The sequence below is a fragment of the Capricornis sumatraensis genome, chromosome 11, assembly GCF_032405125.1.
Source record: "Capricornis sumatraensis isolate serow.1 chromosome 11, serow.2, whole genome shotgun sequence".
NCBI classification, from domain to species: Eukaryota; Metazoa; Chordata; class Mammalia; order Artiodactyla; family Bovidae; genus Capricornis; species Capricornis sumatraensis.
This window is the reverse complement of record NC_091079.1, coordinates 28539107-28566583: the sequence shown is the minus strand read 5'-3', so window position 1 is coordinate 28566583 and position 27477 is coordinate 28539107. Positions and strand designations below refer to the sequence as shown.

The window sequence follows — 27477 nt, the reverse complement described above, 5'->3', positions numbered from 1 at the left end:
ACAGTGAGGAATGAAGGGGTCCAGGCAAGGCCACTAGAGAGAGTTTAGTAATGTTCTGCAGAAACACTTGACATTTATTGGGATAATGGACATTGAAATTGCATACGGGGACCTGACCCAAAGAGAGAGATGATTCATCGTGTGAGTTGCAGTAGAGGGTTGATGCAAGAAGGCATTCAAACCAAGCATCTTCCAAAGAGAGGTCTAGTCCTTGAAAAGACAACCTCTAAACCCTTGCAATATACCACCTGGTAAGAGTATCTTTGTATATTTGCATCATTTCTTTTTAGATTCTGCATATAAAGGATGTCATACAATATTTTTCCTTCTCTGTCTGACTTACTTCACTCCATATGAATCTCTAGATCCATCTGTGTTGCTGCAAATGATATTATCTCTTTCTTTTTAATGGCTGAGTAGTATTCCAAGTGGACTCACAGACTTAGAGGAAAAATTCATGGTTACCAGGGGATGGAGATGGGGGGAATGGATAGAGTGTTTGGAATCAACATGTACACATTGCTATATTTAAAATGGATAACCAACAAAGACCTATTGTGTAGCACAGGGAACTCTGCTCTATGTTATGTCATGTGGCAGCCTGGATGGGAGGGAAGTTTGGGAGAGAGTGGATACGTGTATATATATTGCTGAGTCCCTTCGCTGTCCACCTAAAACTATCTCAAAGTTGTTGATGGGCTATATCCCAAATACAAAATTAAAAAGATTTTTAAAAGAGTATTTTTTTTAATATGTGGGACTTTGGATCATACCAGGTAGTCTAAGCTAACAGAGTGATTTATAGCAGGGGCCTTGGGTCACACAGTGTTATCCTGACCCATGGAGGAGCTGGGGCCTGAGCAACATGGGCTCTTCATGTTCCCACATGACTGTTACTCCAGTAAAAACCCTGGACTCCATGGCTGGGGTGAGTTTCCTGGTTGACAAGATTCCATGCTTGTTGCCATGTGTCATTGCTGGAAGAATTCCACGCCATCTATGTGGCCCCGTTGAAGAGGACAGCTGGAAGCCTTGCTTGCACTCTGTTCTCTGTGCCTTTTCCCTTTGCTGACCTTAATCTCTTTTTGCTGTCATCAGTGGGAAAGGTGACTAGACCAGCTTTTCTGACTTCTATGAGTCCCATTAGTGTGTCATCAAGCCTGAGAGTAGCCTTGGGGATGCACAGAAGAGAAATCAAGACAGGACGTCCACAAAACAACTCTTTCACCTCCTCCTGAGGGAAGGTTCTCATCACCTCCTACTTAGGGGGCGTGGAGGATTATCTGGATTCATAGTACAGCAAGTCCGATTAGCTGTAGAGTAGCTGTTTGGATAAACCGCACAGAGAAATCATATGTGACTCTTTCCAGAGGACGGGTTCAGGCTTCCTCATCTACGCTTGCATCGTCTTCCTGAAGTCCCAGGTTTACGTGCCTTTGGGTGCTGAGAGCCTCAGTGCCTGGGCTGGTTTGCTCATGCTAGCCTCACACCCTGCACACCACCTCTTCAGTCTCAGTCACCATGGGAGCGCCTTGAGCACAGCTGCTAGGTCTCCATGACTTCCACCAGCTCCTTGAGCGCTGCTACTAGGGCAGGCAAGGAAGCTGGCATCACTTCCCTGGCTATGAGAGCTCTAACATGTGCTCTTCTACCTTCAATATCTTATACAGGAGAGAAAGAGATGCTGCTTCCAAGAAGACCCTCATTCAGTTAATTGATGATCTGGAGCTGGAGCCTGGGTGAATTCTGCAAATGCCGCCAACCTGGGCCAGGGGCCAGGATGAACAGAGGTCACCCAGGGTATTGTGAGGCCCCGTTGTTTTTTCAAGACTCAAACAGACTTGCAGATGTTCTCAAGGCATTTTTGTTTTAAGCCTGGAAAAAAAAAAAGAAGAGAGAGAAGGGAATGCTACAGAGAAATAAATTCTGGCTCAGGCTCTTCCTAGAGGGCAGTGCACTGGACAGGGTGTTACTCAGAGTCAATGTCAGAGAATGAAGGAGCTCGTGCAAGGACTGGCGGTCCAGTGATCAAGACTCTGCTTTCCAGGCTTCCCTAGTGGCTTAGTGGTAAAGAATCCGCCTGCAAATGCAGGAGACACAGGTTCAATCCCTGGTCAGGGAGGATTCTGCGTGCCATGAAGCAGCTAAGCCCGTGTGCAACAACTATTCAGCCTGTGTCCGTGGAGCCCGGGAACTGCAACTATGGAAGCCCGCGTGCCCTAGAGCCTGAGATCCACAAGAGAAGCCCCTGCAATGAGAAGCCTGCGCACTGCAGCTGGAGCATAGCCCTGGTCTCTGCAGCTAGGGAAAAGCCCGCACAGCAGTGAAGACCCAGCGCAGCCAAATATAAATCAATTAATTAAATGAAAGCCACAAGGGAGGACTGGAGGGCTGCATTGTTTTTTGTTTGACTGTTGTAATAATAATGCATGGCCATATGACCACTCGGCTTATATTTGAGTTACATTTTGCAGGGGTTTTTCAGGGTTCAACTTGGTTCCGTGATTTTTAGGAAGCCAGATTCCCTTGGCCAGACAGTTCAGGAAGATGGAACAATAAAATACCCACACTTTTGCTGTTGGGAACAGACAACTTTCGTCAGCAGGAGTCAACCACGTTCGTCAGCAGGAGTGAAAATTAAAACGAAGATGTCTGGCCTCCGAGGATGCCTGAGGACAAGGATGGGGGTACCCTACACCCCACTTGTAACAGGTCAGGCTGCCGTCTTTTTCTTGAATCATGCGTATGTACTTTGCTCTGATCAGGCATTTGAGTGCTTACATGGCGATTATCTCCTGTTTCATTTGTCTTTGCCTTTAGAGCTTACAGGGAGACTCAGGGAGGGGAAGAAGCTTGCCCAAGAGCACACGGAAAGACACAATGCTTTGCTGGGCTGACTCCTGCTTTTTTTTTTCAAACTGTTAGGCGAACGGAACTCAGAATACCCTAGACTTTTTGTCTAGGATTCATGATCACTAAATGAGTTACACCTCCTATTGATCCTGTGCTAAGGCAGAGTTCTAGACCTTTTTTGTAAAATAGTCTGGCTGTGTACTTACTGTGTGACTGGAATATCCTTTTCACCCTCTGACAGATGTATGTTGCATTCTTCAGAAACCAGGAATAGTAGTCAAGACAATACCTAAAGATTGAAATCACAGTTGAGAGTAATTATTATCCTTTGTGGCTATTAGAAGAGAACCATCTAAAAAAGAAAGTCATAATGGCTAATTATTCACAACAAAAAATTCTCTCTCTCCATCTTTATAGGCTGTGGGAGGAAAGGTAGAGAATGAGTCTTCACAGGAAAAAGTTCAGACTTTAGAGTCAGAAAGACTTATTCTTAGTTCTACCATCAGGACTTGCCAGGACGTGTGACTTCAGGCTGATTACTTAATTCTTTGAGCCTTAGTTTCTTCATATACAAACAAAAGACAGTAATAGAATCTACACTCATAGGGTATCCTGCGGAAGACAGGAGATACTGTTTGCAAAGTTCCCCAACAATGCCAGAATTATCATAAGTGATCGATCACTGGTGATATTCATCTACTTTTGTGTGAGGTGGTCAGAGTCCAGGGCTATTAGAGTTAACCATGCAGCCAACACCTAGCAAGACAACATCCTGCTCTTGGCTGGTGACTATAGAGATTGCTTCAAAGGGCTTCAGTGAAAAGGTCACACATATCATTAGGAAGAAGAGTTTTCTGTGCAAGTTGTATCACTGGCTCGATGTCGGACTCTGGGAATCCACTTCCCTGTCAATCCTTCACCTGATATACAAGGAGGCTGGGCTAAACATTCTCTAATTGCTTCCATTTCTATCATTCTGTGATTCTAGTATCTTCTGTGCTGTGCTAAGTCGCCTCAGTTGTGTCCGACTCTTTGCATCCCCGTGGACTGTAGCCCACCAGGCTCCTCTGTCCATGGGATTCTCCAGGCAAGGATACTGGAGTGGGTTGTCATGCCCTCCTCCAAGGGATCTTCCCGATCCAGGGATTGAACTTGCATCTCTTATGTCTCCTGAACTGGGATGAGGGAGTCTTTACCACTAGTGCCATCTGGGAAGCTTCTGGGGAGCAGTGATTGCTCATGCAGAGCTTGGCAGTAAAGATTCCCCAGGTTCTACCACCTTCAGCTTACCTGGAGAAGGAAAATCCCTGGGAAATTCAAGGGACAGAAGAGCCTGGTGAGCTACAGTCTATGGGGTGCAAAAGAGCCAGACATGACTTAGTGACTAAACAATAGACAAAATGCTCTGATTATTCTCTTCTAATAAATCATACCAGGCTGAGGGCATTGGCTTAAAGCTCAACATTCAGAAAACTAAGATCATGGCATCCGGTCCCATCACTTCATGGGAAATAGATGGGGAAACAGTGGCTGACTTTATTTTCTTGGGCTCCAAAATCACTACAGATGGTGATTGCAGCCATGAAATTAAAAGATGCTTACTCCTTGGAAGAAAAGCTATGACCAATCTAGACAGCATATTAAAAAGCAGAGATATTACATTGTCAACAAAGGTCCATCTAGTCAAGGCTATGGTTTTTCCAGTAGTCATGTATGGATATAAGAGTTGGACTGTGAAGAAAGCTGAGCACCGAAGAATTGATGCTTTTGAACTGTGGTGTTGGAGAAGACTCTTGAGAGTCCCTTGGACTGCAAGGAGATCCAAGCAGTCCATCCTAAAGGAGATCAGTCCTGGGTGTTCATTGGAAGGACTGGTGTTGAAGCTGAAACTCCAATACTTTGGCCACCTGATGGGAAGGACTGACTCATTTGAAAAGACCCTGATACTGGGGAAGATTGAGGGCAGGAGGAGGGGACGACAGAGAATGAGATGGTTGGATGGCATCACTGACTCAATGGACATGAGTTTGAGTGAACTCCGGGGGTTCGTGATGAACAGGGAGGCCTGGTGTGCTGCGGTTCATGGGGTTGCAAAGAGTCGGACACGACTGAGTGACTGAACTGAACTGAACTGAGGGCACTGGGGCTCAGGACAGCTCAAAGGCCCCTGTAATTATTCCAGCAGATGTAACACAATATAACACAATTCCAGCAGATTTGTAACAGCAGATGCAGCAAGTCAACTTGACAACACTTGACTGCACTGTGGCATGGCCACCCCCCTTGGCTCTGGGGACCCAGAAATGAATGGGGTTCTATCCTGGCTCTCAAGGGGGTGACAATACAGCAGAAGACCTACTGGGGAGTGCATTCCTCAAGGTACTGCTGTCACCTGTGTGTTAGTTATTTAATGCCTGGCTGCCTAGTAGCCAGCCTTCAGAGGAGCCAAGCAGAGTCAGAAGCCTGTAAGTACTGGATGCAAAGAGTAGTGAGTGGCTCAGGTTACCTCCCAGCCTGCATCTTGGGCTCTTTCTTTTGGCTCGTGCAGAGGCATTGCTGGAAGAAGTGGCACAGCTCCATCAGACAAGGGTTGAGCTTCTGCACTGTCAGCATGAGGGGAGCAGCGGTCATAGCCTCCTCCTTAGGGAGCGGCTCAGGACACCCTGGAAGATGCAATCCCAGACCAGTCACATCAACAAGCATTTAGCATGCATCTTCCCTGCAATGCAGGAGACCCTGGTTCAGTTCCTGGGTTGGAAAGATTCCCTGGAGAAGGGATAGGCTACCCACTCCAGTATTCTTGGGCTTCCCTTGTGGCTCAGCTGGTGAAGAATCTGCCTGCAATGCAGGAGACCTGGGTTCGATCCCTGGATTGGGAAGATCCCCTGGAGAAGGGAAAGGCTACCCACTCCAGTATTCTGGCCTGGAGAATTCCATGAACTACAGTCCACGGGGTTGCAAAGAGTCAGACATGACTGAGCGACTTTCACTTCACTTCTCTTCCCTTTGTTAGGGACTGTGCTGGGTGAATATTGTCTCGCCCCTGGTCTCAGGTAGCTCTGGACCAACAGGTAAACATGGCCTTGCTTCACCATGACTATCAAAGCAGCTGTGAGAGATCCTAGAGAGAGAGGAAGAAAGGTGAGGGTCCAATTCCTGGAGGGAATCAGAGATGGTCTCCCTGAAAATTCCTAGAGAAACTTTACATTCCTCATTAGATGGATGGGATGATGGATACCTAGAGCTATATAGAGATAGGTAACATGGGTAGAGATGGACTTTCCTGGTGGCTCAGTGGTAAAGAATACACCTGCCAATGCAGGAGATGTGGGTTCAATCCCTGGTTTGGAAAGATCCCTTAGAGAAGAAAATGGCAACCCACTCCAGTATCCTTGCCTGAAAATCCCATGGACAGAGGAGCCTGGCGGGCTACAGTCCATGTGGTCACAAAAGAGTCGGACACGGTTTAGTGGCTAAAGAACAACAACGGATACAGATATAGATCCAGACTGTTATTGTTTAGTCACTAAGACAGGCCCAGCTCTTTGTGATCCCATGGACTGTAGTTTGTCAAGCCCCTCTGTCCATGGAATTCTCCAGGCAAGGATACTGGAATGGGGTGCCATTTCCTTCTCCAGGGAGAGATCGAGAGAGATACAGTCAACGCATTTTCTAAAATTCAGTCCAATCACTGCCCCCATCTGGACCTCTCGTGTGTTTCTTTAGAACCTGGAGAAAAAAGGGCTGTAATTTCCTATGGTAACATAATCAAATCTTTGTGTCTGAAAGGCCCATTCACCATTCACTGCAGGTTTAGAGCAGGGCCAAGGCAGATCTTAGGTGATATGATAAAGGAGACTATGCAGGGTCCAGCAATTTAATAATGCCGTGTTGACATGTGACTGGATGGTCCAGGAACATTCAGGAAACTAGTCTTGAAAGGCATCCAGGAGTGGGAGGGACCTGAGAACTCAACCACCTTTGAAAGACTCGCTTTGTATCCGTTTCTATCTTCTGCAAACTGGCTCCACAGAAACAAAGGAGAGAGCTGGCCCTTCAAAAGTTGGGGAAATGCAGCGCAGACCACAGAAACCCCAAGTTCTGAACCTCTGTCAGGAGTCCTGAAAACCCCCATGCAAGCCCAGAACAGGGTTTCCTCCTGAATTCCGTAAGAATGAAGTACACACCCAGGGCCTACTGTAGAGCACAGAAAGCTCTGTTCAGTGTTGTGTGGCAGCCTGGGTGGGAGGGGAGTCTAGGGGACGATGGATACATGCAAATGTATTGGCTGAGTCTCTTCACGGTTCACCTGAAACCATGACAATATTGTTAATCTGCTATACTCCAATACAAAATAAAAAGTTAAAAAAAAGAATGAAGTGTACATACAGGGATGGCCTTTCAAACAGAACAGAAGTTAATGGCACTCAACAGCTGGGAATCGAATTTTTCTTTTTTTTAGGGCTTGACAGATATAAGTTTTATATATAAAATGGGTAAACAATAAGGACCTACTATATAGCACAGACAACTATATTTGATATCTTATGATAACCATAATGGAAAGGAATATTAAAATATATATATATTGCATATATGTATGTAACTGAACCACTTTGCCTTAGAGCAATGATTAATGTGACATTGCAAGCCAACTTGGAGAAGGTGATGGCATCTCACTCCAGTACTTTTGCCTGGAAAATCCCATGGACTGAAAAGCCTGGTGGGCTACAGTCCATGGAGTTACGAAGAGTCGGACACGACTGAGCGACCTCACTTTCACTTTTCACTTTCATGCATTGGAGAAGGAAATGGCAACCCACTCCAGTGTTCTTGCCTGGAGAATCCCAGGGACGGGGGAGCCTGGTGGGCTGCCGTCTATGGGGTCGCAGAGTCGGACACGACTGAAGCGACTTAGCAGCAGCAGCAAGCCAACTATACTTCAATTAAAATTTTAAAAAATGTTATTCTATCTGCATTATAGCCTACATTAAAAAAGCATGTTTTAAAAGATATAAAAATAAGATTAAAACATTAAAAATAAAAAAATGCTAATAGGGCTGGATGACATCAATATATGTTTTTCTAGTTTGCATGGGCTGTAAAAGAGCTTCTAAGGGTCATTTTATTTTTTTCAGATGAAAATCTTTGAGTTATTTTATTTGATAATAATGATTGTCAATTTCTTCAAGTAACTGTAGCAGTCTTTTTAAACAAATTATTTATTTATTTGGCTGCACCAGGTCTTAGTTTCAGCATGTGGGATCTAGTTCCCTGGTCAAGGATCAAACTCAAGCTCCCTGCATTGGAAGCAAGAAGTCTTAGCCACTGGACCACCAGGGAATTCCCTCTTTTTTCTTTTTATTGTTAAAGTTCTTTCTTTCTTTTTAACTGAGGTATAATTGCATTAAAGGTTACATATTGTATGATCCTAGTAATATCACTTTTTTAGCGGGGGCAGCACCATGCAGCATGTAGGATCTTAGTTCCCCGACCAGGGATCGAACCCATGCCCCCTGCATCCCTTCTTTGGAAAAGCGTAGTGTTAACCGGTGGACTGTCAGGGAAGCCCCAGGGGCTGGATTTTGCAGTCAATCTTTCCTCCTTCCTCTCTTTCTGCTAACATCATGCTCATTGTAAGAATGGCTTGCATTTGCAAAGCGTACAGCACTTTCTCAATAGGTGTTCATTCAATAAAAGTTGTTTGAATTAAGTTATATGGTGCTGTCCAGTTCCAAATCACTTCCACACACATTATCTTACTCAATACAAAACTCTGCAGAGAAGAGACATTTTTAGTGCCCACAGTAATTATTATCATTCTCGCTTTACAGCAGAGGAAACTGAATTCTGGAAATTGAGTGCAGGAGGGTACCTCACCAGTAAATACCAGAGCTAAGATTTAATCCCAGCAGTCTGAATCTAAATTATCAAACAAACCTCTTTTTATTATAGTATACAACTTTGTCCAAAACAAACAAAAGCTATAGGAGGGACAGGGTGCTGGTACATACTTGAAAATTGGTGGGTTCCTGGGATCAAGGCTGACTCTTCACCAGGTATAAAGGTCCACACGGCAGGGAGGTCACCTGCATAGGTGACAATGGCCTCACAAAGGTCAAAATGAAGTGGTCTTGGGTTATACATAAAACCAGAGAATCATGGCATCTTAAAGAGTTCTCAGATCTATAGAGAAATGGTAGTCAAGAAAGAGGAAGTGATTTATGAAGATTACAGGGTCATTTACTAGCACAGCAAGACTTAGTTCTCTGCCTCTTTTCCTTCTAGAACCAGTAAAGTACAATAGCAAGATTGGTCTGCCTGCAGACACCCCCATCGCCTCATGCCACTGCGCTTAAACTATGCTTCCCACCTGGGGTATAGCATTGCCCTTTGCAAGGCCACATTCTCACCTGCCTGCGGATATTTGGGGGCTGGAGCCTTGGTAGGACTTGGAGTCTGTGTGCCAGGGGTGGATGGACCTGGGATGAGAAGAGGGAGAGGTGAGCTTGGCTGTCTTCTAAGGGTGCCTGAGCAGAAGTTGTGCCCTGACACCAGTCCTGCCCTGTTCATCCCCTGCTGCCTGTTCAAGCCAGGTACCTGGTAGGATACTGAGGATGCAAAAGTCAGTTAGAAATAGCACAGCAGTGAAGAATGCTACAATTCAATGAACACAGTTGCCTAGAAGAAGGGCGTCTGGCTACAGGGATCAGAAGTCATTTTAAAAACTCACAAACCAGGCTTCGCCGGTGGCTCAGTGGTAAAGAACCTGCCTGCCAATGCAGGAGATATGAATTCAATCCCTGATCCTGGAAGATCCCCATGCCAAGAGCAACAAAGCCCGTGAGCCAAAACTACTGAACCTGAGCTCTGGAGCCCGGGAGCTGCAACTGCTGAGGCTGGAGCGCGCCCTGGAGCCCGTGCTCCGCAAGAGAAGCCGCTGCAGTGAGCCTGCATACTGCATGCAACTGGAGAGAAGCCCGAGCAGCAACAAAGATCCAGTACGGCCAAAAGTAAATAAACAGAGTTTTAGAAAGCACAGAAACCGCTTTTGTCTGGTTACAGGAGTAGAAAATATGGAAAATCCATGACACTGCAGTGATGAAAAATCAAAATCCTCTCTGCTTCCCAGATACAGTCAAGGTTAACGTGCTGTGAATTTCTTTTCAGTCTATTTTTTATTTTCTGGGTATATTTATTACACACACATGCATACACACATAAATACATAAACAAACACATAATTGGAATCAGACAACAAAGTTTCAGAGCTCAAGCCATCCTCATATTGTGATTATATTTTAATGTGCATATCATTATATTTATATGTAATTAATAGAGGTAGGGGGCTTCCCTGGTGGCTCAGTGCTAAAGAATTCCCCTGCCAATGAAGGAGACACAGGTTTGATCCCTGGGTCGAGCAGATCCCCTGGAGAAAGAAATGGCAACCCACTCCAGGATTCTTGCCTGGGAAATCCCATGGACAGGTGGACAGAGGAGTCTGGCAGAGACGAGCGGGCTACGGTCTATGGGGTCACAAAGGAGTTGGGCGTGACTCGGCAACTAAACAACAGCAACAGTGGAGGGAGGAGTGGGCATTCTCTCTTACCTGAGGCCGGGCTGGTCTGGATCGGGCTGCCAACTGCGGCTGCTGTCCCGGCAGGAGGCTGGGAAAGGCTCCTTGTGTTCATAGTCTCCTCGGCCTTAGGAGATGTAGGCAAGGAGGGAAGGGTCTCCCAGGGAGGCCCTCCAGGAGTTTTCTCACTGGTGACCTGAGCCCAGGGCGTGGGTCGAGTGGAAGCCTGTGCCTGTCTGTGGGTCGTCACCTGTGGAGTTCTGGCCACCTTCCTAGTAACTGCAAGGTAACAGGGCATGTACATGCTTGACTGCCTTGACTCAGATGTAAAATTGACAAGACATTGACATATAATCAAAGGGTATATGCAATGTGCACGTATAGTATAGATTATCTAGGGATTTCAGCTCTGTCCTGAACTGGAATAAGGGGACCAAACTAAACTTCGTTTTCCTAACTACCAAGTAAGGAAAAAATTCTCCAAATTCCTAGGTCACTAAACAGTCAGCTAGAGTGTGTGTCTGGGGGATGGTGGGCTCTGAAATTTAAGCAATACATTTCTAATCATGTGGCATAGTGGAAAGGTTACAAGGTTTAAGGTGAGGAGACCTGGAGATGTAAATTCTGTTCCCCGCTCCTCTGTGCTGTGAATTTTGGGGCAAGTTATCAAATTCTTTTTAGCTTTACCATTAAAACGGAGGTGGTGGTGATGATGATGCCAGCCTGACAATATCACAGGATGGTTATTAAGACAAGTCTTCTCTTGTTGATCTTTTAAACAAAACTTGTCAGATGGTTTTCACTTGCTCATTCCCATGGTAGGAATAAAAAAAAATTTTTTTTCAAGTTTTTACAAAACTAAACTCCTGGGAGGATCTTAACTGTATAAGTTAAGTTGGAAACAGTTGCCATTTTAAAAATATTCAGATTTCTCATCCAGAACATGATATATCACTTTATTTAAACATGCTTTTGTTACTCCTGTTAAAGTTTTAGGCTGTTTTTCTTACATAAAACTAGCACTTCCCCTGTTAGGGTGATAGCTAGGTATTTTATGATTCCCCTTGCCACCTGCAATCACATCTTTTTTCATGTTATACCAGAAAGTTTTCTTCTTTTGTATAACTGTCCAGGTGCAGGTATATTACTACAAACTTTTCTAGTTAGAGAAGCTGATTCCTTTTCCTCAGTTTTGTTTCCCTGCCTGCCTGACATTTTATCAATTCTCATCCTTCTCAGGGGAGCCTCTCTCTGGGTTCTCTAGAATAATAGCTCTTTGTAGGCTGAATAACAACTGATCAGTTTGCTTGCCTATGCCTCTCTCCGAGGTCTGAGAGCTCAGGAAGGAAAGAGGACATTTATAGAGCTGTGGGGTTTTTTTTAACAGCTAGCCTGTGGTCTGATATTAAATACATGCATTGACAAGTAAATGAATGAATGAATTCTGGTGACTCTGGTCCAGTGTTGGAGCTCATTGAGGCATAACTGTCTTTTAATGAAAGAGTTATCTCAGTTGTATCTTATTCCAAATAAGATTAGCATGCCTTTTACATTTTTAGTGGAAATACCACTGATCAGTGTCCACAAACATGATGGGAAAGGAAGAACTTCTCAGCAGGTCATTGGCAGCAGCTTTTTACACTGACATCAAGTCATTAACATATTCTTGGCATCATTATCCAGCCTAATCCTGCCTGCCATAAAATATTGAGTTCATTTCATTTCATTAGTGTGTGAATTTCAGGAGAGACATTCCCAGCCGCTTTGCTGAAATAAAAATACCTGATGTTACAATATAACACAATTATGTAAGATATTACTATTGGAGGATGCTTGCATGAAGTGCACCAGGAAACTTCTGTACTATTTTTGCAACTGTGAATGTTGAACTATGTCAAAATGTAAAAAGCTATAAAAATAAACATTAGGAAGACATTATGCCAGTGATGTTTGTCACCTTTGCTTATACGTATTAGACCCAAAATGGTTCACATTTCTTATTTAAGGGATGCTGAAGAAAGGGGTTGGTGGAGAAGGGATAAAGGAAGGATTTCACTTATTTATCCAAGCCCAGAGGGAACTGGGGTGGGGGGTGGGCAAACAAGACAGGAGAGGAGAGGGTGAGAAGCCTTACCGGAGGCCAGGAGGGTGGGAGAGGCCATGTCCAGGGTGGCTGTGGCTCTGGCCGTGGCCTTGGGTGTGGCTCTGCTGGGAGGCTCAGGAAGCATGTTTGTATTCAAGGCCTGCTCTTCCTCTGAAGGAGGCGTTGTGTCTGTCCCAGAAGAGGTCCTCAGAGCGGACACTCCAGGCCTCTGGGCTCCACGTAGGGGGCTCGTCCTCGGTAGTGTTTGCTGGCTTGTGGGTGTGAGCTGTGAAGTCAGGGCTGACGCCCTGGTAGCTGCACATTTAAGGAGACAGTCAAGAGCAGCTTTACTATGCTGATATTTTGGACACAAAGAACTGTCGAGCCACTGGAAGGTCGTTGGACGGCAAATATACACAATACAGAGCTTCAAAATCACTCGGAACAGTACCTGACATTACCAAGAAGAGGGCTTCTCCTTGAGTGAGCTGAAACTAAGCTGAAATATCAAGCCCTGAAAACACTGCAGGAAAAAGCCCTGTGCCCAAAAATGCAAAGCTGTCAGACCCAAAAGCATCAGACGCTTGACGTGTTTCCTGAACAGAACCTGACTCCCATCAGAGTCCTTGCCCACCTTGCAGCCCTTTGCTCCTCCGTGGCTCTGACGCTGGTCCCTGGGAGAGTGCTCAGGTTTGCTCAAGTGCCCTGGGGGTATGATTAGGGGCCAGAGGTGAAATCTGGGAACTAGGGGTTCTCAGGAAGAAAACACATGAAAGATAGTCTCCCACAAAGACAGCATGTGCGTGCATGCCAGTCCAGTCATGTCCAACTCTTTGTGACCCCATGGACTGTAGCTCCCCAGGCTCCTCTGTCCATGAAATTTTCCAGGCAAGAATACTGGAGTAGATTGCCATGCCCTCCTCCAGGGGATCTTCCCAACCCAGGGATCGAACCTGCATCTCCTGCATTGGCAGGTGGATTCTTTACTCACTGAGCCAGCCAAGAAGCCCCCTACAAAGACTGCAGGAAGGCTTCATTCAGAGGAAGATCCCCGCAGTGTCCTTGGATGCTCCATGAAAAGAAGGAGGAAGAGACTCAAGTGTTCACTAAGCCTACCTTGGCGGAAGGGTGGCTTAGGGAATGGGGGCCCATGTCAGAACAGGACAGGTTCCCAGTAGCCCATAAGGTCCCATCCTCTGGGTAGACAAAGGCTAGCCTGCAGACAGGTGGGGTTTCAGCCCCTAGTTGCCTGTTTGGCAGGGAACTATGTGTTGGGCACAACCAGTGCAATTGCAGAAGGTGGCCCTGCAACCTTATTTCCTCTCTCTTGCCTTACTCCTGGCCCAGCATCACTCCACATGCACTAGAAGCCTGCTCCTTGCTCCCAGATAAGTGGACATGGGGCTGAGTACCTGCCAATCAAACCGTCACTCAGACAGGTGACTGCCATCAAGCACATCAACCTTGGGTCAACACATTCTCTCTTTCCAAGCAGTTGTTGCTTGGAAAATTTTACAGAAAGAGCGCAAAAGGGGAGATCTAATTGAGACTGAGAGTGGAAAATCATGGAAGGACTCTCTGAAGAAGTGAGATTGGCTTAACCCTCAAATCTGTCCTCAGAACTGAAAGGAACCCACCAATGGCCCATTGCATCTCTTTATCAAGCACAAGTTGATAACTTCCATAACTAAGAGATGCCCTTCAATAAGGGGCTTCCCAGGTTGCATTAATGGTAAAGAACCCGCCTGCCAATGCAGGAGACATAAGAGACATGGGTTTGATTCTTGGGTTGGGAAGAGCCCCTGGAGGAGGGCATGGCAATCCACTCAAGTATTCTTGCTTGGAAAATCCCAGGGACAGAGGAGTCCACTGGGCTACAGTGCATGGGGTCATAAAAGAGTTGGACACAACTGCAGCGACTTAGCACACCCTCACACCCTACCTACAATAAATACCAATCAAGGCAGCCTTGTGAAGTGGAACTGGAGGTTGATTGCAAACTTCATTTCACTCCAAGGAACACTGATGAAGAACCTACTGTGCACAAAGAAGAGTGTGAGGCATCAAGATGAAGGCAGACTGTGGAGCTAAAGGAGGCTCAGCCTCTGCCTTCAACTGTGATTCCTTGAGGAGACACAGAGATAAAGTCATCTGTGATTCAACCTGGAGTAACAGAGAGTCCAAATGAGTGTTGTAGGATTGCAGAGGACAGCAGACTAATTTTGGTTAGGCGATTTTGTTGGAAAGAGGAGTCAGTAGCTGAGTTAGCCATTGACAGACAAATTAGATTCTTAAATACGGAAAAGTAGAGAAGTTCCATTCTGGGATAACAGCAAGATTCCAAAGGTGTGGAGACGTATGCCATCTGCAAGAAGAGGCAGGGGTTTCAACAGAGTTTTAGCAAGAGATTTATGTAAAGAGAGTAGATGAGTGTGGGCTTGATGATAGAGAAATGTATACTCCTTACTAACGATTTCAGACAATCTGCTGCTGAATTAGGAGTTCTGAGCAGTAGAAAGATATAACCCAATCATATTATCACTCTTTTGGGAATGGATGGGTATTTCAGAGAAATAAAAGACTGGGTCAAAGGAGATTGATTAACTGGATGGAGAAGGCAATGGCAACCCACTCCAGTACTCTTGCTGGGAAGGTCCCATGGATGGAGAAGCCTGGTAGGCTGCAGTCCACGGGATCGCTAGGAGTCGGACAGGACTTCACTTTCACTTTCATGCATTGGAGAAGGAAATGGGAACCCACTCCAGTATTCTTGCCTGGAGAATCCCAGGGACAGGATAGCTGGGTGGGCTGCTGTCTATGGGGTCGCACAGGGTCGGACACGACTGAAGCGACTTAGCAGCATAGTAAAGGTGGGTGATGAGAACTTGAACTAAGATCATCACAGCAGTAGCAAATAGTCTTGGAAGATCAGCCACACTGCAGAAACTTTACTCGGCTAGAAATGACAGCTAAGTGTAGAAGAAAAAGCTTTAAGGTGACCCAAAATGCCACCTGGTGCCACTGAAAATGCAGGAAGATGGGTAGGTGTGAGTATGGAGGGGCAGAAGATGGTATCTGGGATTGGATGGTATCTGGTATCTGGATGGTATCTAGGTATTATGGAGTGGCAATGTTTACAATAGGGTCACAAATTCAAATACCTACAAAAGTCAGGTAGTTTATATGAGAAAAGAAGTGCAAGGCAACAGGGAGAGGTGAGGGCTATGGAAGAGGAAAGGTCTCTCCTAACAGGGCGGATGGCAGCTCAACTCCATTTGCTTGTCGCCAGGGGTGGGAGGGAGGACCCAGGGCTGTCAGGTCTTTTGCCAAAAAAAATCTAGAAATCTAAAAAAACTTTAGTGACAAAATCCTCTGATTTTAACACAATACAGCTAAATAAAATACCTGAGCACAGCGTTCAATCTTCAGCTTGCTAGCTGGGACCCTGGCCTGGAGACTCTACTGTAGGAGTTTGGGAGGGTTACACTCACCCAGAACGCCAGATATGTTGCTGGTAAATGTGTAATTGATAACAGGGGACTTTTCCACCAGCTCCCAGAAGTCAGAAAGATCCCGTCCTGCAGACACCACACCAACAGGGTCAAATCTTGGGCTTACCTGTAGGAGAGTTTGTGTGCAGCTCTCAGCTCAGAGAGCTGGTCAAAGAATGGCTGCTGGTGGCTCACCTGACTTTCCTGTCATCACGCAGATGAAGATACAGTCGGATCCATTTGTTTGACTCACTGCAAAACAGACCAGGACCCAGCAGGACTTAGCAATGGGCCTGAAGCTGTTAAGTCTTTGGTTGAAATGACTATTAAGTTGGAAACTTCTAGCTCCAGTTGTTACACGAAAACAAGGCTAACTCCTTATTTAGGAGCCCTGCTTTTTCATATTCCGTGCTGAGTGCCAAATCTCAATATTTGCCAAGCATTTTCAAGATGGGCACACCTGAGAGGATGGAAGTTGACTTAAAAATCTCTGTGAGGTAGCTGGTAGAATTTCCAATGACGTCCACCAGGAGGGCGGTGAAATCTGTAACACAGATTGAGGGAGGTTACATTTCTGAAGCTCGGTTTAAGTTTCAGAGACGTGAGAGGAAAAGTATATTGTATGTGGATTTTTCAAAGTAAATTTAACAAGTTTGATTTAGTTCAGTGTATTGAGGAATACTAACAACCATTTTTAATATTACCAGTTTCTTTTTAAGTCTTAATTTTAAGCAGGCAGACAACTTCTGGATCTACCACTATAATCTCCTTTCTTCTCTCATTTCCCTCCCTGCCTGCACCACATCCCCCCTTTCCCCCACCACCCAAACCCTTCTCTGCCAGTACCAAAGAGCTGTGCAAGACCAGAGTATTGAGTAATGAAAAAAATCAGTAATTTTTCTGATTTGTTTCCCTTTAGTTCAGTTCAGTCGCTCAGTCGTGTCCGACTCTTTGTGACCCCATGAATCGCAGCACGCCAGGCCTCCCTGTCCATCACCAACTCCTGGAGTTCACTCAGACTCACGTCCATCGAGTCAGTGATGCCATCCAGCCATCTCATCCTCTGTCGTCCCCTTCTCCTCCTGCCCCCAATCCCTCCCAGCATTAGAGTCTTTTGCAATGAGTCAACTCTTTACATGAGGTGGCCAAAGTACTGGAGTTTCAGCTTTAGCATCATTCCTTCCAAAGAAATCCCAGGGCTGATCTCCTTCAGAATGGACTGGTTGGATCTCCTTGCAGTCCAAGGGTCTCTCAAGAGTCTTCTCCAACACCACAGTTCAAAAGCATCAATTCTTCGGTGCTCAGCCTTCTTCATACTCCAACTCTCACATCCATGCATGACCACAGGAAAAACCATAGCCTTGACTAGATGGACCTTTGCTGGCAAAGTAATGTCTCTGCTTTTGAATATGCTATCTAGGTTGGTCATAACTTTCCTTCCAAGGAGTAAGTATCTTTTAATTTCATGGCTGCAATCACCATTGCAGTGATTTTGGAGCCCAAGAAAATAAAGTCAGCCACTGTTTCCACTGTTTCCACTCTTTCCCCATCTATTTCCCATGAAGTGATGGGACCTGATGCCATGATCTTCGTTTTCTAAATGTTGAGCTTTCAGCCAACTTTTTCACCCTCCACTTTCACTTTCATCAAGAGGCTTTTGAGTTCCTCTTCACTTTCTGCCATAAGGGTGGTGTCATCTGCATATCTGAGGTTATTGATATTTCTCCTGGCAATCTTGATTCCAGCTTGTGTTTCTTCCAGTCCAGCATTTCTCATGATGTACTCTGCATATAAGTTAAATAAGCAGGGTGACAATATACAGCCTTGACATACTCCTTTTCCTATTTGAAACCAGTTTGTTGTTCCATGTCCAGTTCTAACTGTTGCTTCCTGACCTGCATACACATTTCTCAAGAGGCAGGTCAGGTGGTCTGATATTCCCATCTCCTGAAGAATTTTCCATAGTTTATTGTGATCCACACAGTCAAAGGCTTTGGCATCGTCAATAAAGCAGAAATAGATGTTTTTCTGGAACTCTCTTGCTTTTTCCATGATCCAGCAGATGTTGGCAATTTGATCTCTGGTTCCTGTGCCTTTTCTAAAACCAGCTTGAACATCAGGAAGTTCACAGTTCACATATTACACCTCACAATTTCATCTCATTGATTTAGAACACCAAATTCACTGGATAGGAAGCAGTTCTGCAGACATGGGATGTAAATTTAAGTAACTTCGGATTTTCAAAATGATATCAAATCTAGTGGTGGATTATAAATGACAGACTACCAAAGGGGACAAGAACTCTACACAAAATAGAACAAGGAAGCTCTCCTCCTGCCCTCCATGTTAAGAAGTCTGATGGGAGGAGACGGAGACAATCTTATCACATTTCCAGCTATAAAATCTCTCTCTGAGCACATTCTGAACAAGTCTTAACATGGCGGGAGCCACTGACCGATGAAAGCTCCTAATACACTTCCTACACATACAGCTGCCTCCTCCTCTGCTGTCCATTGATCATTTTCCAGGACCCAGCAAGGTTTTAGCTTCTACAACAAGGAGTATTTATTCTAGGAGCCCCAAACAGTGAATTTTTAAAGACACTTCTGAGGTCCTGTGGATAGTTTCCCATCATGCCTTGCATAAATGACTGTTTTCAGTAATAGGGTTGTGAGCTGGGGTTGGGGGCAAGCTTTGAAAATATAGAACCCAGAGCATTGAAAATATGGAACTCAGAGAGGTATGAAAAGGTAATGTGACAGCTGGTGATATGCATATATCATGTGAGGCTGGTGGGAGGCAGGCGCTACCCTATCCAAGCTGGAGTCTTGGAGCCACGCCATCGCCATGCCTGCATGGGTTCACGGTTAGTTTCCTGGAGGGTGCTGTGGTGGCGCACCTACACAGTGTGGACACTTGGCCATGAAGAAGGCAGGCATCCTTCGTTATGTCTGTTTAGACCAGTCTGTCCCTAGCACATTGGTAAATGCAAAAACTGAAGAGGGGAAGTACTTCATTTGTCTTGCCATCTATTTTCTATTTCTCAAAGTCTCCATTGCTATTAATTCATTCATCTAACATTCATTGAGTGTCTACCCTGTGCCAGACATCACTGAGGCACTGGAGGACTGTGTAAGACCCCATCTCTGCCCATCAGGAGCTGAGATTAGTGGGAGAGAGAGACTCATAAACAGACCAAGAAACTGCAATCCACAATTTCAGTCCACTATTAATATCACATACATCATATAATAAGAGTTCCTTGGAAAGCAAGGAGCTCAGACCAGTTAATCTTAAAGGAAATTGACCTGAGTACGCTTTGGAAGAACTGATGCTGAAGCTGAAGCTCTAATACTTTGGCCACCTGATGCGAACAGCTGACTCACTGGAAAAGACCCTGATGCTGGGAAAGACTGAAGGCAGAAGAGGATGATAGACGATGAGATGGTTGGATGGCATCACCAATGGACATGAACTTGGGCAAATTCTGGGAGATGGTGATGGACAGGGAAGCCTGGCATGCTGCAGTCCACTGGGTCATGAAGAGTCAGACAACACTTGGCGACTGAACAACAACAACATTAATATCACATGGAAGCTATGAGCATGGCTTTGGAGCCCAGACACCAAGGATGGAGTTCAAATTCTGTGCAAGCTTATGAGAGGTGATGAAGTTTCCCAAGGTCTTCAAGTATGTGGCAGGGCTTGAATTCGAGCTGAGGTCTGCCTTGTGCTAAAGTGCCAATTCTTCTGAAAATTTCTACCACTTCTCACACACATCTCTTACTCAACACATTTGTCAACTCTCCTTTATAGCTGCTCCCACAGTCGGGTCCTAGGCTTGGAAGAAAATCAGTTATCACTGCCTCGAAGACATTCTGTGTTTCGGCGAAAATTTGAATTATCCGATTGATTAACAATATGTAGATGAATGATATCGACTACTTTCATATATAATAGGAAGTAGGGGAAAATTCTCTTTGTCTATCGAATTGGTGATGACTTATGAATGTCACCACCAATGACACCAAAGTACTCAGTGTCGACAAGGGTGAGGAAAAGCACACACTTTCAAACATTACTGGGCAGAGTGTAAACTTAGGCAAGGTTTCTAGAGGAATGTTTAGTGATGCGAATCATCACAAGACCCCCGTCCTGTCAGACAACAATTCTGTTTTGAAGACTTTATCGTATAGGGATAATTGGACAAATACTCCAAGTGATTGTACACGGGTACTCATCACAGCATTGCTGAGAACTGTAAAAAAAGTTTGCATCAGGAGGAGACAAATTAAATAAATTATGGTACTTTTTTTTCAATGAATATTATGAATTCATATGAAAGAAAATGCATATTTATATTCATTGGAATAGAATGTTTGTTAAGACCTGCTGATTAGTTTAAATAAGATTATAAAACATCATAGAAAACATGGTAAATACATGAATATACTGCCTTTGAAAAAAAAAATCAGACAACACCAGGTTCCCTTAATCAACACTCTTCTATTTCAAGCCCAGACTCTAATCTTTTTGGAGGTAATCACCCACCCAGTGTTCAGATAGGCATATATTTTTTCATCAGTGCTATTTTACTCATGCTATTTATTTTGCAAGTTCCTTTTTCTAATTGGAAATGTCATGAAATATTTCCATACACAGACCAAATCTGGTCACATGCACATATTTATGTGCTGTTTATGGCTGCTTTCCAAGATTTAATTATACAGCAGACTATTCAACCATTTTCCTGATGATGGGTGTTTAGATCATTCTCAGATTTTGCTCTTCAACAATGCTGCATTTTGTTCTTGCCCCTTTGCACACATAGAACTGTTTCTTGGTAGAAAACCAAGAAAGGAAATTTCTGGGACAATGAATGTGCACGTATTTAAGCATAATAGATACCATGGCATTTTCTTATTTTAGTCAAAGGAGAAAAATAATTCTACTTATCTAAAAGGGCACAAGCAAAATCAGTTGCAAGCCTCATGATGAGTTGTACCAACCTGATAAATCATTGGTTCGGTTGTTTAAGCAGTAGCAGTACCGCGTGGGGAAGTTGGCTGGATCCACAGTCTTCAGGTTGGAAACTGTGAAGAGAAACGAAGCACACAGCAACCCTGACACATAGCCTGGCCCTGCCTGTCCATCGCTTACCATTCTCAGCACCAAGAAGAGCTTAGCAAGGGGAGAAGGGAAGGATGGATTGGGACTTGGGGATTGATAGATGCAAACTATTAGTATGGAATGGATAAACAGCAAGGTCTTACTGTATGGCACAGGGAACTATATTCAATATCCTGTGATAAATCATAATGGAAAAGAATATGAAAAAGAATATATATATATATATATGAATCATTTTGCTATATAGCAGAAATTAACACAACACTGTAAATCAATAATACTTCAATAAAATAAAAAATGAAAGAAGAGCCAGCAGCACTTACTGTTATAAATGGCCACAGAAAACTTGTGGAAGGCGAATGAACTGTAAGAAGTGACACTCAACAAAGAGAAGAAATTCTTGCTATCTGCCAAAGATACCAAGATAAAGAGCAAATGCCCACCAACAATACTGAACAGTAATAGAAATTACTAAATCAATCATAGAGGTTAATAACACAATGAACAAATAAAAATAAAATAACAAACATTGAAAATAACAAAAATCAAAACAAACCCCAAAATGCAAAAATACGTGTCCCTTGACTAAACTTCTTGATCTATCTTTAAACTGGCAATCTCTCACAATATAGCTATGATTAGAGATGACTATACAGGTGCTGTGTTTGGAATTCATCTTGCTCTCAAAATGCTGGCAGGCTTCCTACTTCATTTGGATGTTTTCGATCTCATCAAGAGTTAAGTAGGACACACATCCTCCACTCAGAACACGAGGGAGTTGAGATATGCAGAAATAAGATGGGTCTTGCCCAGGTCATGGAAAGTCCAGAAGTGAGGCAGGAAGAAAACAAAAATGAACCTGGATTGTGCTTAGAAAAAAAATGGTTACCTTTTAAAGCTCTATTCAGCATCCCATTCACCAGCTCTGTGAGGTTAAGTGCAGACAGATCAACTGACCTTGCAGGTAGTTCTGAAAGAGATTCAAAGATAATGTCACCAGCAGGCCTTTCTTGGCAACAGAAAAAGTTCCTCATTTCCAGCATTCAGGCAGATGCGCCTCCTGTTTGAACATGAACTCACACTCTATGTTGGGCACAAGGATTTGGAAGATAAAAGACAGTTCCTGTGACAGCTAATGACATGCACAATGACAAGCAAGAGTAGAAAGGAGAAGTTTGGGTGAAACACAGGAACACTTATTTTAGGGAATATTTCTGCATGTGGAGAGAGTAGAGATTGGCAGGGGATGCTCATATATAATATATCAGCTCCAGGAAATTGCAGGAGTTCTCAATGTCCTATATAATACAAATAATGACATTGTCTAACACAGAGGCTTGGATCCTGGCTGACCTTTGGCCTCACCAGAAAGATTTTGTTTTCAATTCTAGAATTCTGATGCTTGGATTTCATCCTCAGAGATTCAGACTTAATAGTTCCCAGACATCAGTGGCTTCTCAGCTGGTGCTTCTGGTAAAGAATCTGCCTGCCAATGCAGTCAGTCAGTTCAGTCACTCAGTCATGTCCGACTCTTTGTGACCCTATGAATTGCAGCATGCCAGGCCTCCCTGTCCATCACCAACTCCCAGAGTCTACTCAAACTCATGTCCACCGAGTCAGTGATGCCATCCAGCCATCTCATCCTCTGTCATCCCCTTCTCCTGCCCCCAATCCCTCCCAGCATCAGGGTCTTTTCCAGTGAATCAACTCTGCGCATGAGGTGGCCAAAGTATTGGAGTCTCAGCCTCAGCATCAGTCCTTCCAATGAACACCCAGGACTGATCTCCTTTAGAGTGGACTGGTTGGATCTCCTTGCAGTCCAAGGGACTCTCAAGAGTCTTCTCCAACACCACAGTTCAAAAGCATCAATTCTTCGGTGCTCAGCTTTCTTCACAGTCCAACTCTCACATCCATACATGACCACTGGAAAAACCATAGCCTTCACTTGATGGACCCTTGTCAAATTAATGTCTTTGCTTTTGAATATGCTATCTATGTTAGTCATAATTTTCCTTCCAAGGAGTAAGTGTCTTTTAATTTCATGGCTGCAATCACCATCTGCAGTGATTTTGGAGCCCCCCAAAATAAAGTCAACCACTGTTTCCCCATCTATTTGCCATGAAGTGATGGGACCAGATGTCATGATCTTAGTTTTCTGAATGTTGAGCTTTAAGCCAAATTTTTCACTCTCCCCTTTCACTTTCAACAAGAGGCTTTTTAGTTCTTCTTCACTTTCTGCTATAAGAGTGGTGTCATCTGTATATCTGAGGTTATTGATATTTCTCCCTTGGATGTGGGGTTGTTCCTCGCCTGCCAATGCAGGAAACTAAGAAACCCGGGTTCGATCCCTGGGATGGGAAGATGCCCTGGAGAAGGCAAAGGCAACCCACTCCAGTATTCTTGCCTGGAGAGTCCCACTGACAGAGCAGCCTGATGGGCTACTGTCCATAGGGTCACAAAGAGTTGGACGTGACTGAAGCGACTTTGCACCACACACACAGCACGGACATCAGTACCTAAATCCATCCATTCATCCATCCACCAATTGCCCACATATTGATAGCGTGCGGCCAAGTGGAGAGATATGAGAAGGTAGAAACAGTGCTCAATGCTGCTTTATATGTTTTTGCAAACAGTGTCATTTTCAACTCTTACTTAATGTTCAAATAATTGTGGCCAAAGCGATCTGAGGGTTGGAGAGATGCTGCAGCCCCGCTGTGGGGGTTGGGAAGTGAAAGTGAAAGTGTTAGTCATTCACAGAAGAGTCGTGTCTGACCCTTTGCAACCCCATGGACTGTAGCCCACCTAGCTCCTCTCTCCACGGAAATCTCCAGGCCAGCATACTGGAGCACAATGCCATCTCCTTCTCCAGTGGATTTTCCCAACCCAGGGATCGGACCTGGGTCTCCTGCACTGCAGGCGGATTCTTTACCAACTGAGCCACCAGGGAAAACCTGGTATTGGGGGTTGGGAATGGGGGGGGCGTCCAATGGTGGGAGAAGTGATCTCAGTGGTCCAGGCCTCTCATGGAGCACTGGGGTGTGTGTGGGGGGGAGTACTCACCTGTAGTGTCAAGAAAAGCGATCCCCTTTTCTCTCCTCTCTTCTTCTCTGAGGCCAGACACTGGGAAGAAAAAGCCTTCAGAAAAAAAATGGAACCTTCAACCCCAACCCCACGCTGCTGGAGAGGCCTCGGAGGTCTGTATTATAACTTCCCTCTGACTTCGTGAAGGTCAGCATCGCTGAATGCACTGCAATCCCTCCCCCACCCCTGGGGTTCTAGTCTCCTTGAACTGGATGTGCTCTAGAAATGCACGTTTTAATCAATAGACAAGCGGATTCCCATGCAGGGCATCTAATCCACCCCTTCTCTTCACTGGATTGGGAAACTGAGGCTCAGAGAGCAGAAGAAACTTGCTTAAATTTGCTCAACCAAGCCCTGGTAATAAAGAGTCAGCACCTACTTCCAGAAGAGGGATTCACTTGCCCACTCAGCAAATTTCATGCTGCCAAAGAAGAGAATGTCAAAGGAAATCTTGAAATACCAAGGCATTCATTCATTCATTCTTTATTCTTTCAATAAACATTCACCTAGGGCCAAGCAGAATGCTAGGTGTTTGGTATAAAGAAGTCAACGAGAAAGGACCCTGTCTCCATGTCTGCAGAGCCTATTGTCTGTGATCTAGAGGGAGGAGAGACACTCACGTGTCATCCCATGTGAAGAGAGTCAAACAGGGAATACCAAGATGCTAGGAACACCTCTATCAGAGAACCCAACCTGTTCTCTGGGTTGGAGGAGATATCCCTGCAAAGCCGAGACCTGAAAGGTCAGCTGTTTTGGATTAGATGCCACTTAATCATACTGCATCATTTACTACTATTGCTGCAATGATTACTTTTCATGTCACATTCCAATGGACAGGTGCTTTGTGCCCATTTTATAGATGGAAAAACCAAGGCACAGAGAAACTGGAAAATGGGTCATTGTGTTATAGCATGAGTCAGGCTTTAGGACTGGTCTAGTTACCTGTTGCACCAAGCCAACTCCCATCTTTTTCCCTCTTAACTTGTTTATTTCCAGATGCTGGAATAAAAGTTTTCATGAGTAAAATGGTATCATGGAAGCACAGCCCCAGAAACTTATAACATCCTTAAAAGTCATCTTATCCATCACTCCCTTTGAAGGATGACGAATTGAAGTCCAGAAATGTTAAGTGCTATGCCTAAATCCCACCTCTGGCCAGTCACCCTATTCCCATCTCCCCTCCCCGCCCCAGATTCTGGCAACCCCCTTTCTTATCTCTGCTTCTTTAAGTCTGAAGATTTTAGATTCCTTGTAGGAGCAGCATCAAGCTGTATTTGTCCTAGGAAGGACCACCTGTTCATTTACCTGTTGTAGGTAGGAAAATCATGACATTTTCCTTCTCAGCTTCTCCTCTAAAGGAAGACACTAAAGTAAAAAAAAAGATTTCATCAGAGAAATTATAACACAGACATAATATCTGAGAAAATTTAATCCAAAGTAAGCCTTTTAAAGATGAGAAAATTGCTTTGTGGACTTGCTTAAAATCCAACATGTACTTGGCTCATTCATTCACTAATTTAGTCATTAAATATTTATGGATTAACTATAGCAATGCTAATAGTTCATCATGCCATTAAGCATCTAGATTTTAATAGGCGTTGTGTGTATTAGATACTGGGAGAGTATAATGCAACAGATAGATACAGAGTCCATCCTTACGGAACTTACAGTCTAGTAGGGAGGGCGGACATGAAGGAAAGGAAGACCTACGGATGTTATTTCAGACAACGCTAGTTACGCTGAAGGGCATTCGGAGCGCATGGAACAGGGAGCCTGATCTAATCTCAGTGATCTGAAAGCCATCCCTGGGAGACGATGCCCCACTGAGATCTGAAAGGTGAGCATATTAGAGCAGAGACAAAGCTGGCTCAAGGGGTATTCAGTGTATAGATGACAGTCTCAGCCCAGGGTCTGAGATGGGCAAGAGTATTATTTTACAGCCTGGAAGAAGGCCAACATGATGGAGCAGAAAGGGTGGAGACAAGGGATCGTAGGAACTGGAGTTGGGGAGGTAGGATGGATCATGGAGAGCATGTAAGGACTTTGGATGCTGCCCAGAGAGAAGAAGTAGAAAGTCACTGAATACTTTTTGGGAGGAGGAAGGAAAAATAAAGGATAAACTGGGGAAGTGGCTTAATGAAATGTCTGAGAGAATGCCTTAGGCTGGTGAGTGGAGAATGGAATATGGAGAGACAAGAGGAAGAGGAGAAGCAGGGAGCTGGTTTTGGAAGCTCCAGAGAAGGGAAGATGATGCTTTGAACAAGGGTGGGCACTGTGGAGGGGAAGAGCATTCTGTTGCATAAATGGGACTTGAATGCAACAGAATAAATGGGACGAGGGACAAAATCAGAAATGGGAAGTTTGCTACTGTCATTTTGATTAATGGCAGTAGTAAATTTGATCATTTAAGATTCTGGGCTGAAACACTGTATGCTACAATTCTCTAAAGAACAATGAATATTCAAACAGAGTTTATAGACCAAGACACTTGGACTTTGACTCGACCCACCTGTGTTGAAAAGGGACAGGACACATGTGAGATCCAGGCACAGCCTCACCAGAGGACCACGTAGCACGAAGCCTGGCATGTTTGCGATACTCTGGCCCACCTGGAAGCAAGCAACACAAGCATGTGGAGGAAACCAGCTGAATTACTAACCACCTTGCTTGCAGAATATCCACCAGGGAAGTAATATTGAGAACACCGCATGGGGCATCACTAGAAATAACAATCTATAAAAGGCACCTGTGGTTCTGATGGTGAGGTTATGCAGAGGTAACAAATTATCTCCATAACCTCACTGGCTGAAATCAACCACAAAAGTTGATTTCTTGTTTAGAGTCTGTACTTGCTGCACATCGGTTGGTTCTGCAGGGTCACTCAGGTGCCCCGGATAGTGGAGGCTTCACCTTCTGGACATTCTCCATCCCTGTGGCCTCCTAAGTCATTGACTCATGGTGCCAGCGGAAGAGAGAGTTGGAGGATTATACCCCGACTCCTAAATGCTCTGGCAGGAAGTGATATGCTCGCTTTCACTGACAGCTTTCCACCAGAATTGCTCCTGTGGTCCTGCATAACTGCAGGAAGTCTGGGAACATGGAGCCCCCGGGGGCTGCATGCATATTTAGGGAGAATCAGTGTTTCTTCCTTGGGTTCTCTGACTGTTCAGATGCAAAATGAGCTTGCCAGGTGGTGCTAGTGGTAAAGAACCTGCCCGCCAAAGCAGGAGACATAAGAGATGCGGGTTCAATCCCTGGAT

At 44.7% G+C, this 27477-nt stretch overlaps 1 protein-coding gene across 1 annotated transcript; it reads right to left on the bottom strand.

Annotated features, from left to right (window-relative positions):
• Positions 1-1831: 1831 nt before the first annotated feature.
• Positions 1832-26805, bottom strand: HHLA1 (HHLA1 neighbor of OC90). The gene is made up of 15 exons (XM_068983411.1): positions 26727-26805; positions 25523-25582; positions 24197-24256; positions 22023-22103; positions 21457-21540; positions 21013-21096; positions 16464-16547; positions 16199-16255; positions 15998-16090; positions 12564-12827; positions 9267-9335; positions 8868-8942; positions 5360-5516; positions 3060-3142; positions 1832-1875 (listed from the first exon to the last, which is right to left on the bottom strand). The coding sequence occupies exons 1-15, from the start codon at positions 26803-26805 to the stop codon at positions 1832-1834; spliced, it is 1374 nt and encodes a 457-aa protein (XP_068839512.1).
• Positions 26806-27477: the final 672 nt, after the last annotated feature.

Excerpts from the sequence above, each read along its gene's own strand:
- HHLA1 (XM_068983411.1), bottom strand. The coding sequence starts at position 26,805 with ATGCCAGGCTTCGTGCTACGTGGTCCTCTGGTGAGGCTGTGCCTGGAT. Across the intron at positions 24,257-25,522 it reads GATTTTCCTACCTACAACAG|TGTCTGGCCTCAGAGAAGAA; the intron begins GTAAATGAACAG and ends TTTTCTTCCCAG. Across the intron at positions 16,548-21,012 it reads CCGAACCAATGATTTATCAG|ATTTCACCGCCCTCCTGGTG; the intron begins GTTGGTACAACT and ends TCTGTGTTACAG.